The 17,079-nt window shown below is 34.0% G+C and overlaps 1 protein-coding gene across 2 annotated transcripts in view; it reads right to left on the bottom strand.

Annotated features, from left to right (window-relative positions):
* Positions 1-10,203: 10,203 nt before the first annotated feature.
* Positions 10,204-17,079, bottom strand: part of LOC145662478 (uncharacterized) — an 846,748-nt gene continuing 839,872 nt past the window's right edge. For both annotated transcript variants that reach the window (XM_081728085.1, XM_081728084.1), the window contains exon 7: positions 10,204-11,057. In XM_081728085.1, the coding sequence (XP_081584211.1) occupies positions 10,984-11,057 (74 nt within the window). In that variant the 3' untranslated portion in view covers positions 10,204-10,983. The remainder of the gene's footprint in view (positions 11,058-17,079) is intronic.

The following is a 17,079-nucleotide window of genomic DNA, read 5'->3' as shown; positions in this document are numbered from 1 at the left end:
TCCTAGTTCACTCACTGAATGTATTGATTTGGAGCTGTCAAAATCTACGACAAAATCTTCCAGGTGCTTGCAATCAGTACACGTGATTTCCCTGAGGCTGTCCTCATCTTCCAAAAACAGCAAGTGGCACTATGAACTTATCTGTTTCTCTGTGCCTCGGTGACTGTCGGTCACTGACATACGTAGTTCATGCTCCATTGCTTCATTCTGAGAAATTCACTAACAGGAAAGAAACATTTTTTCCGAAAAAAAAAATATATACATATTTACTCATCCGAAATATATCGCGAAAAAAGTAACGCAAACTAGGTACGTTACTTAAAAATTTGTAACGCGTTACCATTACAGTTACTTTGGAAAAAATGTAACGCGTTACTAGGAAACGTTACTTAAAAAGTAACGCGTTAATTGCGTTACATTACTTCCCAAGACTGCGTCACACTCACTCTGATAATGTGTAATACTGCCCTTAGAGGACACTGATAAACTGGGGAATGTCACAGCAGTAATTATCTTGAAGTAGTTGAACTTTTGAGTTAATGCGATACTCGTTTCTCTTGATTAATAAATGATAAGGCAAAGAGGAAAAATATATACTTTACTTAGGTTCCAAAATACAAAATGAAATAATTCAACTGTTATCAACGCAAATTAAAAGGAAATAATATTGTAGAAATACATGACCCTAGACGATTTAGGTTTGAATACTGTTAATCATGTTGATTTAACATATGAACAACTGAGTTTCATTTCTTAGTACGTCCTAATAAAGAAATAGTACGTTGGGAACATGGCTGGGGAAGCAAAAATTCTAATTCTGCACTTTTTGATTGGAATATGCCACTTTCTGTGGTCATAGTTTATGTCAAAATGTAACACTTGAGCCGAAGATCAACTTCGAAATCCGTGTAGAACACAAAGCTGGCGGCTAGTCAAGATGCCGCCATGACCCAGATATAGGTTTCATTTAAATACCTATTGTTTCAACACCACTCATTCCAATTTAATTATTAATATCGCAATCTCTTGATAATAAAACCGTCTTACAATTGCATAATCGCGCATGTCTGTATGACGTATGAGAAAAAGGAAATTTGGGAGAAATCGGGAAATTTCTCATGAAAAAATATATTCTTTAAGTTTGGGAACCCCTAGAGCGACCTCAGGTAAGATTACGCAATCACATTGTACCCTGAAAAATATATTTATTTATTGGTAAGGTTTTTGCCAAATATGATTTTGATATCTTAAATACAGTGACGTGGGAAAAATATTTCCAAATAGTATTTGAAATTAGAAAATATATTACAACATGGAACAGTACGATCTAAAATTTCATGAACAAGTACAATACATCTAAATTTTGACTTGTATGTCATTATCTTCAAATTGATGCAATCTTTCAAATGTAATATTGTTTATGTCCCAATAAACTACTGGAAAGAGTAAATTTTGGGAAAAGTGCGAAATTTCTCCGAAAAATCCCTTTATTTATGACGTTTGGATCCTCTTAGAGCGACCCCAGATGAAAGTTGGCAACCCTAACATACCACAAAAATACACAGGAGTATCGTTAATGCTTCTTGCAAACACTATTCCGATATCTTATTTAGTGACATCGTGAAAAAAAATATTCCCTAATTCTGTTTGCAAGTGAAATATATGTACAAGTAGGGAAAATTACCATATAAAATTTCTGGACAGAGCTCTAACCATCCATATTTTGTGGTTAGTACATCTTTAGAATGATGGAATGTTTCAAATCCAATATCGATCATGAACCCATGACGTACGAAAAAAGGGAAGTTTATGCCCCCAGATTTATTGAGAGGTAAATCTTAAGGGGTATTCAGAACATATAAGAAGTTCACTAATTTTTTTTTGTATCTTATTTACTAATTGTTTGATTTAGATGTTATTAAAGCGATTTCAGGTAAAAGTACACAATCCTAAAATATCACAAAAATACGCCGGAGTATTTTTAATGTTTTGTGCAAACACCATTCCGATATCTTATTAAGTGACGTCGTGAAAAGTATCGAAAACTGTTGTTAAGAAGGAACTTTTCTGTCCTTACACATTCAACTCTATACTTTATGGGTTCTGTACATTTTTCAAAACCAATTTTATTTCCTTTTACTCACAAATTTCATTGATAAGTGATTTTTAAAATTTTTTTCTTAGTACCTCCTTTGTCCCACAGGTTTCCGTACGTGTAAAGAAATGTGTTCCGTACGTGTAAATGTTTACAAACATCTAAAACATTAACTGGTCCTGTACAGCTCTCATGAATCTTGATCACGTTCTTTCAACCTTTTAATCTATTTATTGTTACATGCTCTACCACCAGTACATATTGCGTAAAGCACCATTTTGCATGGAACTTTGGCTTTTGAACAAGAACATCATGCAACACATCCGGAGCAACCGCATTTAACGAAATCTCTGTTGACTTCCATAATAGAGGGAAGAAAAGATCATACCGGTGTCAACTCCCCATCAAAAATGGTCCATCCCTATCCTTCTGGCTTTTGAATATTGTCCTTCTCTAAGCATGCACCAAACTTTACCTGCTGGTATACTGAACGAAGGCAATGTTGCTTTACTGCCTCATTTGTTGGGGGAAGGCTTCGTAAAATGGAAACTTTTGAAGTAGATGATGTAGAGCTCTTCCCTAGGGTTTTCATTGTACATAAAACAGAAACTTGGATTTGGATATTTTTTTGAACATGAGAATACTAGTACCCCATCTTTGCTTTCCTCAATTGGTGTTCTTCGATCATGTCAGAAATCTCAGTTACTTAAAATCTTGGAAGAAGCTTTGGTCCCCATGATTCTAAGGATTACACGATACACTTATTTACGATCGTATAGCACTATGCATGCTCTTCCACTCAAAACATCAGGAACGCTTGGATAATACTACGATATGGAACTCAAAAAAATAATTTTTAATAATTCTGGGAGATTCCGTGGAAACAGAATACATATTTCTAGGGACACGTACTCGAAAAGCCTGAGGAAACGTGTGATAGATAAGAGAGGCTTTGATTTTCGTCACCAAGTAGCAAAAGGAAATATACTACTAAAAACTCAGAATGATTTCCTCTGCTTTGATCAGCATAACTCAGAGCTCTTCAAGTTACTTTGAAAACATGCATTTTTAAATTTTCATTGGATTCATATCAATACTTGGAGCACAATGCAGTAACAGGAGGTAGTTGACGACAGGATTCTCCTCCATGCTAAAGATAGTAGGGTACGATTCTCCTGTACACTAAAAACAGCATGGAGTCAAAAAAAATAACTTGCACAGTAGATACTGACGTAGTTGTTCTTCTGGTGATATTTTTTCTCACACTCTCAAAACTGCTGGACTTCAGAACATGTGGATTCCCTTTGGCTTTGGCAAATGTCAGACATTCATAAGCATTAATGATATGCTTGAAAGTATGGGTAAACACAAAGCTCTTGCGTTGAGGGGCTTTCATGCATTTACTGGAACAGATGTAACGTCCTCGTTTGCAATGAAAGGGAAACAGACTGACACTTTCCAGTCAGTGTGGAAATCATTCCTTGAAGCTACTGAAGCCTTTCAAACAATCTGTCTATCAAGGCAGTCTATTCTTGACGAGACTATTCAAAGTTCACTGTTTTACTTTTCTACAAAGACGCAGATTTCTCAGTCAATCACCTTAGAAAGTTTCTTTTTACTTAAAAAAATCGCAGAATGCAAAGTCTTCCCCCAACAAAAGAGGCACTACGGCAACATTGCCTTCATTCAGCATAGCAGACAAGTGAAGTTTGCAGTCGTGCATGCTCATGAAAGGACAATATTCCAAAGCGAGAAGAATAGGGATAGACAATTGTTGATGGGCAGTGGACATAGGTATGGCCTTGTCTTTCCCCTATTATGGAAGCCTGCAGAGAATTCGTTAAATCCGGTTACTCCGGATATGTTTCACGATGCTCCTGTCAAAACGCCAAAGTGCCATGCACACACACGCGTGGTAGACAATGCAACAACAAATACAATAAGAGGTTTAAAAAATACCAAGAATCATGAGAGCTGTACAGATGCAGTTAATGCTTTAGTTATTTGTAACATTCATCACGTTGATGTAGTATTTCTTCTGCAAGTAATTAAAATCAATGATGGTTTCGAAAGATGTGCAAAACCCGTAAGGTATAGAGTTGAATGCGTAAGGATAGAAAGTTCCCTCTTAACAAGAACTTTCGATGTTTTCTCACATCAGTAAATAAAATATCGGAATGGTGTTTACGCAAAGGATTAAGAATGCTCCAGTGTCTTTTGTGGCATGTTAAGGTTATGTACTTTCACCTGAAGTTGCTTTAAGAACATCTAAATCAAGCAATTAGTAAATAAGAAAGAAAAGAATTTAGCGAACTTCTTATATGTCCTGAATACCCTACAAGATTTAATTCTCAATAAATCTAGGGGTATAAACTTCCCTTTTCCCGTGCGTCATGTGTTCATGGTTGATATTACATATGAAACATTCCATCATTCTAAAGAGAATGATGTACTAAACACAAAATTTGGATGGTTAGAACTTTGTCCAGAAATTTTATATCGTAATTTTCTCTAATTGTATTTATGTTTCACTTGAAAACAGGATTGGGAAATATTTTTTCACGACGTCACTAAATAAGATATCGGAATAGTGTTTGCAGGAAGCATTATCAATACTCCTGTGTATTTTGTGGTATGTGAGGGTTGCGTACTTTTACCTGGGTCACTCTAAGAGAATCCAAACGTCTTTAAAAATGAATTTTTCTCGGTTTTCTAAAAAATTTCCGTTTTCCGTACCTTATCGGGACATAAACAATATACTTTTGAACGATTGCATCATTGTGAAGACAATGGCCTACAAGTCATAAAATTTGGATGGATTGTACTCGTTCAAAGAATTTTAGATTGTAACGTTCCATATTGTAATATATTTTCTAATTTCAAATAGGATTTGGAAATTATTTTTCCCATGTCACTATTATTAACATATCAAAATGATATTTTTCAAAAACATTACCAATAAGTAAAGTATTTTTCAGGGTACAATGTGATTGCGTATTCTTACGTGGGATCGCTCTATGGATCCTCAAACTTTAAAAAAAATGTATTGTTCCTGAGAAATTTTCCGATTTCCCGCAAATTTCCTTTTTCTCATACGTCATATGAACAGGCGCGATTATGCAATTGGAAGAATATGGTATTAATCATTGAATTCGAATGAGTGGTGTTGAACGAATAGGTATTTAAATAAGACACTACCGTGGCTCATGGCTGGCATTTCTAATGGCTGCCATTTTGATGTTCTACACGAATTTCAAAGTGGATCGTCGGCTCAAATATTACATTTTGACATAAACTGTCACCACAGAAAGTAGCATATTCCAATCGGAAAGTGCAGCATTTTTGGTGTAACCAATGTACTAAAATAAACAATATCCCCATTCGGCTTCTTATGAATGAAAGCTTCTTATAGTTTTTGAAGGTATTGTAGTGAAATGTAATGTGCGGTGAGCTAATTATGTACATTGTGTTCCTCATAACTCTAATGTAGTTCTGGGAGACACAACCAGAATATCACTGGTATAACGTTTGACAATGTTCTTGAAAAACTTCGTTTTTTGTGTTTTTTGGATATTTCATATTCCGATTTACGAATACATCATTTCAGGGTTTCTTTTTCAGGCCCAACAAAGTGGTAAATGTACGAGAACTTTGTTCTATTACTCACATTTATGTTTCTGGAAGTATAACTCACCTTCTAGAAATGCATTTATAATTATTAACGTAGCATCTAAATTGGCAGATACTTAATTATTTAGTGATGGTGATGAATATTCAATTCTCATTTTTGACTGTCAAATTCAAAGATCTTCTCGTTTATAGGGAGTACCTTAAAAGTTTTTGTTGGTTTTTAGTGACAACATCTCATGGACCCAATATGTAATTTTAACGTACATGCTGTTCTATTTGTATTCTCCATGTACTGATAAAGTTAACATACCAAATACTTATTTTGTGTAGAATTTCAAATTCTTTGTTTTGAGGAAATATCACATTGTATGTGCTGGAAATTTCTGAGTAACTCAACTATAAAAATTTTCATGTTTAAGGTAAACCTTTATTGCAGTTTGTGTCTTTCATCTCTGCTAAACTTCAAGTTTGCATGCTTACAAGAAAACCCTGTAGATTTTAAATCATTTTCAGAAGTGACGTGTAATTTTTCACTTTTGCACCTAACTTTCCAACATAAAGGTAGATATTTATAGTTTTCGTACTCTCTCCTTTACATTCTTACCAAATTTTAAACTTACATGTCTACAGGAAATACCTTATAGGTTTTCATTCAAGTCACGTAAATTAGAATTTGTACCATAATTTTTCTCCTTGGAGGGAGACATTTCTGGTGTTCGAATTTCTCCATTTATTTATATTACAAACCCTACATCTGTGCGAAATTTCAAGTTTCTATGTGTAAGAAATACTGTACAGGTTTTATGTTTTGTTCTTGCCTTCAATTTTTGTCCTTCGGTAAAAATTTCCAATTTTGGATTATTTTATTTACTTGTGTCACATATCATGCCAAATTTCAAATTTCTATGTCTACAGGAAATAGCATAAACGTTTTGAGTCCAGTGGTTTAATTTTGGCCTTGTCCCCTAATTTTGCCCCTTGGAGGGCGAAATTTCCAGTATTAGATTTTTTATTTTACTTATACCACGTTACAAGCTTATGTGAGTAAAGGTAGTACCTCGTAGGTTTTGAGTCCAATGATTTAATTTTGGCCCTCACTAATCCCTCCCTTTAATTTTTTTGTTTTTGTATTCCGTTCTTTACTTTTACCCCAAACCCTATTTTTGTACCAGATTTTAAGTGTCTATGTTTACAGAACGTATTACGTAAGCTTTTGGGTCTAGTGATGGTCCTAGTTTTCGGATCCTTGTCTTCTATAAAAAATCTTACACATGTACCGAATTTCAAGTTTCCACCTCTACACGAAGTGTCTCCATAACCATAGAAAGGTTAGGTTTTCGACGATTTCATCACCATTTCATCTTGTAAATGATTAGAGGTAAAACATTGAAATTTTACAAACTACATTAGTTGGTAAAAAATAGTGACGGAGCGAAGTTATGTATGCTGAAAAAATTGTTAAGCTGCTTCGTGTAGTATACATACATACACACGGTTTGCCCCAGCTAGATTACTTGACTTGCTCACTTTCATGCACATTGATTTTATGAAGACTCAGGTTGCTAAACATCTAATTACATTCACAATTCGCTTTTATTGTGTATAGAACTGCTAGTTTAGTGCAATACAAACAGCAAGAAATAAGAGTTTGTTTCAGCATACTTCAGTATAACTCTAGCGGGAAAAAGGCATATAAATATATTTTTAACAAGTGTGTAGGGTCAAATTGTAAGAGACGAACTTCTCTCGAACATTTGACTATAATATTTGCCAATCTTATGGCATAATCACGAAACGTGTTTCAGATATATATAAGTTTACATAAAGCTATAAAAGTTTCCTGAATCGTCTTCTCAACTTGACGAAAGGCGGAAAAATATGTAAAATTACAGTTACGCTATATGTGTCTATTTTACATAACAGTGCTTCATCCTATTTGGAAATTCAAGAAAGCACTGAACATAATAAAATATTCCTTCACATAAGAAGAAAGAGAGAGAGAGAGAGAAAAATGAGTCTTAACTTATCCCGTTTGAGAGGCACGAAGCTCATATCGCCTTGTTGTCAAATTTAATTGACAATGGTCAATCGGAGAATATAACGGAATATTTATAAAAGTGTCATTATCTTTAGATTAGTCTTTGAAATATGTATCTAAAATGTTAACATCTACGTGCAATAGCCACTAAAATATTAATGATCAAATTTCGTATGATTTTAGAGAGGGCAACACATAGTTATCTTGGGGTTAGAGATCTCATTAACGTAGAATAGGAATTGCGCGTTCTCTACAGGAAAATCAAACCCGCAATGCCACGCCGAAGACGCGTTTTCTAACCACATCTAAGCATAGCCACAAACTGTCCATCAAGTTCTGCAAGTCTACCACGGACAGAATTTGTCCAACCTTCTTGAGTGTTTCTCGTCTTAAACCTATCTTACATAACAATTGACTCAGATTTACGATTATGTGATCTTGAAGCTAGTAAAAGCAAAATGTCATGTTTATGTAGCTATTTTTTGTAAAATTTAAGATTTTATTTTTCGACATTTAGTTACTCTGTACTTACTGGTATTTAATAGTTATTTTTATTAATTACAAACACTGGCGTGACAAGGAGGTTTCATGTGTTGCAGACCTCAATCCTATCCCAAAATCGAGATGAAGCGGAAACTTTTCTATCTACAGAAGGTTAAAAAGCAATTTTTACATTAACTATTAAAAGTGAAACTGGGTTATGCTTACATGATTGTCTGTGGCAGTTTAAAATGTACTTTAGGGATGGTTACTTGTTCTTTAAATGCTTGCAAAAAAAAGTAAACCACCCAACCAACCGAACAAACAAAGATAACCATCTATCGAGAACCTACCGTGGATCTCTCTCACTCTTGAAACACTAGGTCATTCTTTCTCTCAGGAGAAGCAGAACATTTTTGTCCTTCGAGTCTATACATTTCTCCTATACTGAGGGCGTCTGCGCTTACTCTGAGACTCCACCCTACTTTCTTCTGTCCTATCTGCGACTTGAAGGTAGAAAAATAAATGTTTTTCAGTCACAAAAAGTGTGATTCATTTGTAAGTAAATTCAGCCATTTATAATACTCTTCTTGGACAGCAACGTTTGCTAGAATGATCCAATCCAGAACACGCAAACACAAGAGAATATTAAACATTGTGACTTACGATTTGTTGTCATATCTCTCATGGACATCAATCATGATTGTAGCATTTATATTAAAATAAATGAAATTTGTGTTCGATCGTTCCTCATTCATATACAGCAATTAATGTTCATAATTTTTTAAAAAAAAATATATATTCCTCTATTAAATAGAAATCATACGACGTTTTAACTACATTATTGAACCGCCCCTATTCTATTCCTTAGGTTACAATGCTAAATTCGTTATAATAATTCTGAAACGATATTTTGGAAAGGTACATACCTAGTACTACTTAAGTGTCAAAAAAATATAGATTATGACTGCAGGAAAGAATGACGTTGCTCGTTTTATAGTAAAAATTAGAAATAATTGGTATGATAGAGAATTACAAGGTTCATGTATGATGAAGAACTATTTTCTGAAGCTGTGTAATATTGATGTAACACTTTATGTATTGATGTACAATTTACATGAAGCATTTTCGATACAAGCAGGAAGACTGCTAAACTTACAACAGGTTTTACAAATGTTGATTAATTTATATTGAGCCGAAGTCAATAAGCAACTATATAGCGCATGAACAACTCATCTGTGTGAGATATCCACGAGGCAAGGAACAGTATTTTGTTAGTCCTGCTATAGAGGAGTGTGTTTGAGCATAGTCAAATACCGATGAAACTGAATAGATTCTGGGAGGGTTACATTGTGGTCCTTTCCGACGCTAAGATCACGGCGTCACACATTGTAGAAATGTATCAATTGCGTAATTTTCGAGTATGTCCTGCGACTGTAAATCGAATTATATGGAAATATCAGTACAGAGTCCTAGGTCCACCAGACTGACACGATCAGATAGATACCGACCTTCCGTGAAGAGGGCTATGCCACTAATTCGTGGTTAGGTGTATGGTGACCGAAAAATTGCCACATACAGCAGCGATGGCCACAAAATGCCACAATTCGCAGGCGACAATCAACCGCACCATTTATAGGGTGCCTTACTGTCGTTTGCAAGAGCAAGATTAGAAATATGTTTTACACATTATTATCAGCAACTATTCTAATACCAGGGATCTTACATGTACAGGATATTTAGTTACCCTATTTTCCAGTTTAATCCTTTTTGTTTACATAATTCTGACAAGAGCAGCTCTATAATATACTCACAAAATCATCTGTAGAAAGGGAAGTAATTCATACACTTAGAGCGAGATAAGCACTTTTGTAACGGCGATATCAAGTTTATAGTACAACAAATAATTTGGGAAACAATGGGTTAATAAACTATTTTAATTGTTTTATTTTTATATATATTTTATTATCAATTCAAGAAACAGCAACAAATGCAGTACAGCATTTTTTTAACCAACAAACAAACACACGTCATTTCTTGAGCACACAATGGTATACAACTTGTCATCAATTCTAAATTACTTGAATCGATTGTTTCAATTTTTTTCTTTTCTTGAATATACAGTACTCATCGTTATAATTTTTAGCATCTACATTGCTTAACTGCTCACCAAAAAAATCTCTTGTTCAGTTCAAAATAAGTATCTTTTTACAATGGACTATAAACTGTGTATTATTATTTATTATTTTCTACTTGCAAACTTTTTTTTTCTTTTTATAAGGTAGGCAAACACACTTAATATATAACACATGATTGTGGTTGTTTTTTTTTCTTACAAATTTGGTAATCAAAGCTCTGTTTCTCTATGATTTTTTTTTTTTTGCTTTCTTTTAAAATTACAGTACTTTTTATCAATAATAATGATTTCTCTTTGGTTATTAGTTATTTTTTTTTTGAGTCCACACTCATTCACGTTGTATCAGGTGTAACACTAGTTCTTGTATTGTTGTTGATTTTTTGAAAATATTTCTCACTCGAATTTGGTCCATTTCATGGGGAATAAAAACTGATTTGGTTTTCAGTTTTTGTTTACATACATATATATAACACACGTTTCACCTCAAACATGTCACTATAGGTCACTATTCTTGCCCATATTGTTCGTTTATTCGTCTCTTTGAGACACTTTCTTCATTCAATACATAACTTACTTCATTCATTGTTCACTTGTTTAATATTGCTATCTTAAAAATAACGCAATAAGCAAAGAAGTCTCGAAAATGACGTAAGACACATGGCCGTCTCTGGTTGCTCCTGTAAAAGTAGAAAAGATTAGTATTAGTATACAGGAAAGAAACGAATGCTTAGTTAAAGCTATCGCGATAGTTAAAAGTTGAGTGAGAATTTGAAAGTGGAGGAGGAAAGAAAGGAGATGGTACAAAACATTGTCTTGCAGAGACCGGGGAAAGATGTTGGGAGATTGGAAAGATGTGTTAATTGCAATAATACTTACCAGATCATTGCAATGTAAAATTGTTGTTAAAAGAAGAAAAAGAAGGATGAATAATGTTCTTGTTTATATTGTAGTTTTTGAAGATTCTACAGAGTTATAAAATGTATTCCTTCTTATAGCTAAATTTTAATATATATGTTATAATTTATATCAGTATATGTGGGAATACAAAATGCTATTAAAGTACATGTCCACTGGTATATTTTAATAATGAATTGTTTGCAGTATGAATTTATAACTGATTTATATAAATATGAGAATGTTTATGTGTTGTTAGTTTATGTGTACCTAGTAAGCCTAACGATAAATGCAAAGTTCTTGAATTATCTACTGCAGCACGTATAAGAAATTTTGTACATATAACAATTCTCTAATAAGTAGGATAAACAGGTGTCCCAAGGCCCTGGTAGCCTAGGGAAGGATCCCCACAGAGTTTTACGCAAACTAAATGGGATAGATTTAGGATTCTCAATACCCCACGCAAGCAGAGAATGGTTAGAAACCCACAACGCTACACGCAAGCTATGTGGATGATGTTAGGAATCCCACAATGCTCCAGGCGAGCAGAGTAGAGTCGATAGAAGGCCTTAGGCTGCAGGTAAGCTAAAAGACTTGGGTTAGGTACCTCTCAAAGCTGCATGCAAACTGAGAGAGTGGAGTTGGCCAGCCAAAGACTGATACCAGATATGGAAGGCCTCCTGGTCTTATAGCTACTCCAGTGTGACGGTCAGGGTAAAGTTCCAAAGTTGGGCGTCCGTTTCCAGCAAAATTTTTAAAATTTACAGGAAAGATATGGATAATTTGATCGTTTGTGTGCTTGATAATATATAAGAGTGTCGAAAAATCTGTTTATTTGTTATATATATATAAGCGGTTATAAACATGGGACTATACGGCGAGCGGGGGGAACTACTTGGCGCAAGGTAACCGAACAGTTGCATTGTGGGAAAGAAACTAGCATTTATGTTATCAACATGGCGAATGTACTCCCATGCGCAAAAAGAATTGCGCGTATACTGTAACTCAAGATTTTTCGCATTTATTCCATTTTCCTTACGTTTATGGGTAAAATTCAGTTATTAGTTTGTGGAGATAATAGAAAGCAATCCATCTAAGGAGATATTTCCAAAAAATATAATAAAATAATAAAAATATAAGCAAAAAACAAAATTATGCTCGGTTTTGTGTATACTGGTATGATTTCTAGGGATTTTTTCAGTAGCAGATCACAATTGCGGAGGGAATTCAGTACGGGAATCGAGGAGTTGGATCAAGGAACTCGATAGTGGACTAAAATGTTGCATTTATTGGTTAAAACCTAGTGTGTAGATTGCCTGCCAAATATAAATTAGCTTCTGCAACTAAGATGTCGTACGAAAATATAGAATTAAACAGAAAAACTCTTATCTTAAGGTTCGAAGCGATACGCACCATGGTTATGAAGATTATTTCTTTTAAAAAAAAGAGCCAACACAACGTAGCCTCCGTGGTTAGGTGGATAGAGTGGCGGAGTCGTAGTTATTTTATTATTTTGTCACCACATCGAATCCCATCCCATCCCATTTCTTTTCTTTTTTTTTTTACAAAACATTATAATTTTCATGTTAATAAGAACCGAAGCAATATAATAAGGACAACTTACTGATATTTTGCTGTAATGACGTATTTATCCAGGATTAGAAAACTATTGTTAATAGGTATTGTTTTCTATTCATGCTGTTGTATAGTTTCTCTCATCCTGTTTTCTTGGGGAAAAACAATTTTGTCTCCAACGAAGTGTGAAGGATATATACGGACAGAAAAAGACATCTTAGTACCAAACGTGATTTATCGTGATGAAGTGGACTAGTTTGCCATTATTTAAAAAAATGGAGTTGGCTTTTCTTTAGGTTTTAGCTAAAAATTTTTTTTTCCTTATAAGACTATACTTTATGAGGCAAGGTGTGTGATCATACCCACAAATTTAGCTAGGGAGTGAAAGATAATTGTTTATACAAACATTTTACAGGTTTAGTTGCGTGAAACACCAATACACCATGGTCTCGCTTATCCGACCATCCTTTGTTCCACATACCATATGATCCGATATATCATTGCAAATAGCACCAATCGGCAAGGAGATCTTCAAGTTGTGGTCTTAATCTATTTTTCATGCTGTGGAGTCTATCGCCTAGCGCGCCCGTCTACACCTTGACTCATACGTCTATCATTCAGTGCAGACACGTATCCAGGTTTTCTATTCGGAGGGGGCCCAACACGAATCCTCGTAAGCACGTAATGTTTTTAAATATCAATAATAATAATAATAATTATTAATAATAATAATAATAATAATAATAATAATAATAATAATAATAATAATAATAATAATAATAATGCAACAGTTCTCTACCTCTCAAACTTTTTCCTACTTTTCATTTATAAACCGGTTTATTTTGGAAACTGCATTATAGCACAAACAAAATGAAACATATTTTCGAGAGAAATGTAACTAAAGAAAACTGTCTGCTACGTATATCACATAACAAAAATAGCAAGAAGACATGGAGTGTATCGTTCTAATATATTAAAGGTAAAAACAGAACGGAAACGAAATGTTAATCCTATTTAAGACTGTTCTTTAATTCCACCTGGTCAGTGGCGTATTTACGATTTTGTTTCGGGAGGTGCTTTGCTAACTTTCGAGGGGGAAGCTTTGCCTGGTAATGTGAAAATTCTACAAGATATTTCATTTACTTTACTATACTAAGTAAGATTTCGTGGGGGGCTTAAGCCCGAAAGCCACCCCCTAAATAAGCCACTGCACCTGGCATAATGGCATTATGGTATGTTTTTAGAATTATAACAAGACAACAGCACATTGCCCAAAGTTTGGACACTGACTACTAGTAAAGGCAAGTTATAAAAGGCAATATAAAAGAACCTCAAAAGGGTAAAGGCAAGTTTATTAAAAAGTGCTTGAGTTTCAGAGAGAGACAGCTCTCAGGCCCTCACGCTGGATACGTCCCTGATTCAGTGCAGTGCAGTTATTTGTTATAAAACATTATTATTAGATGCGTAATATGTAAAATTATATCATAAGTTTTACTTTTAATAGGTCTTTTCTTAACACATCCATATTATCCAGCGTTCTGCCTGCCTGTTTATGTCGGATAAGCGAAACTCTACTGTATTTCCAAAGCTAGCATATACATGAACTAGAATTGTATCGTCCTGGAACAGACAATAGTCTGAAATGCTTATATTAAAAGCCTGGAATAAAAAAAGCATAAGTACTGTTTTGGAAGCGTGAGAACAAATTAAAAACAATTCAATATATTTCCTAGGTATCAGATTATCATCTTATTATGCCGATTACAACGATTCACCAAAGGTAATCGTTAACCCTGGTTCGGCTACTGATATAAGTAAATTTTTAAGTGGTAGTATTTGTTTACACCTTAAAATATCTTCTGTGATTACATTTACTAGTATTCTCACCTTTTATATTGAAATTACAAAACGATGATACGTTTTAAACAATTTTATTCGTTGATTCTCTTTGAACGAATATGTACATAGACTGTATTGCAATCGTACATGTTTGTTAGGTATCTATAAACAACTACATAGCAACTAATTATACAATAATGTATATATCTTATATATTTTGAAAACATTCTTCTTTTGTTATTTTTACATTAACATTATATCTGGTATAGTGCTTATGTAGAAGCACTTTCTGCCCAAAAATACAAGTAATTATCAATTTATACAAAGTATCTCGTTGTATAAAATGTCGCCCGACGATGGGACTGAATATAAAAGTTACAAGGGAGCTTGACTTTTATATTTAAGAACCACTGGTCCGTTTATAATAACAATATTCCATAATTACGTCCTTTACATTTTGATCGACCCTCGCATATATATAACATTATTTATTTTCATTCATATAAATATGTTTATAATAAATATTTCATTTCATTATCATTTATCTTTTATTACATTAATATATATATTTTATTATTATTAAAACGTCGTCGCTTATTTATATGATTAATGAAGGGTACGAATTCAAAATAGTAAGAAGCAATTACATTTTAAAACATGAGTCACCATGATCAAGGGCGCATTTTATAGTAATTATTTTAAATGATATTTCACAGTATGCATTGTATTAATTAGGCGTCAGAATATAGAAGAATCTTATTCAAGTAACATATAAGATGGCGCCTGAAGACAGTTGTCGGATAATTAGCTTAATATAATAAACCTTATACTTAACATAATCTTTGACGATTAAGTTTCAACACAAATCAAATATACTATAAATAACCTTCGCTTTAATGAATCGAACTATAATTCTTCATTTTAACAAGAAAGAATTAAAATCATTTGAAAATTATCATTTGTTGAAACAAATGTGATAAAATATTTATGAGTCCATTAACTAATCCTATCAAGTATAGTGCTTGTATATCAAAGTCATAAGAATTGTTTTCATTATTGATATTAACACATAAATTTAAAAATAAAATGTTCATAAGAATCTATAGCTGGTATGGGTTTAACTCTTACTTCATTAACTAGAGTCAGTTTAAATTTGTACTAGCATATGATTCTAATAAAGTACATTGTACTGCACAATCGTGATTAGGTTCCGTACTATTTTGTACAGGTATTGCGTCGTGATACTGATTTTGATACAAAGTGCCATCTCTTGAACAACAATTATGTCTATACATAGGATTTGTAGCATTTCTAGAATTTCGCCATGTATTTCGATTGTTTTTGTGTCTACTTCGGTTGAGTGATCTGACATAATTATTGTCACGATTGATTAGGTTAGGTTGATTCCCTACATAGCTTTGCCTATTTGGCTCGTTCTGATTGCTTGAATTTAATCGGTTTAGGTTGTGTTCCGTATCATTCACATTACGGATATTTAGATTCCGAACAGGTACAAAATAATCTGAATTGTTTTTAATTTTATGTACTCCCGCTTGATGATTCGGTGGGAGTAATAAATGAGGGATTAGTTTCATATATTGCGATCTATCTATACACATTACATTGCACTCGTCCTGAAATTTTTCTAGGAAAGAAGTAGCATTTTCGTTACATTTACCAATGCATTTACTCATAACACGTATTTCACTCATATTTACGCTTAACTTTACCTTCCTTTTATCATTCCGTGTTCTTGTTGAGTGACAATTCCTACCTATGGCGTGATGTGTAGTTGCACCATCTCTTTTCCGCCCATCTATACTCCTCGGATGAATTTCTTCCAAAATAATGTCCTCATCAGATGTATTGCTTGCAGATGAGATAATGTGAGGTCCACGTTGATCGGCTACGGATGGAGGCGAAGTCATCTCTTGGGAACAAGGAAACTCCACACGATCATTAACCCTGTTGTTGGGGTATACGTTGTCCTTAATCTGTAGCATTCTAATTTCCTCTTGTAAGGTAGCTATCAACTGAGTATTGGCACGAATTTTGTTGGAATTATCCGTGACCTGGATCTTTTGTTGACGTACAGAAGATTCTATTCCTTCCAAATCCCTTTTTACACCACTGACTTCTTGGATTAAATGATTGTGATTATCCTGGCAATCCTCAGATATTCTTTTTAACTTTTCGTCGAACTGCGAGGTGATGTCATTCATCGCCTGGATAATGGATTGTTTCGTCTCTTCTGACTTCTGCTCCAGTCGTCTACTTAATTCCTCATATTGTTTGTTGGATTCCTCGGACTTCTGCTCCATCGTCTGCTTTAATTCCTCATATTGTCTGCTGGATTCGTTGGACATCTGAACCAAATTTTGTTCCAATCGC

This window comes from Thermobia domestica, chromosome 10 (assembly GCF_964235325.1).
Source record: "Thermobia domestica chromosome 10, izTheDome1.hap1.1, whole genome shotgun sequence".
Classification (NCBI taxonomy): domain Eukaryota; kingdom Metazoa; phylum Arthropoda; class Insecta; order Zygentoma; family Lepismatidae; genus Thermobia; species Thermobia domestica.
The sequence above is the reverse complement of the archived record's forward strand: the minus strand, read 5'-3'. Positions and strand labels throughout refer to the sequence as shown.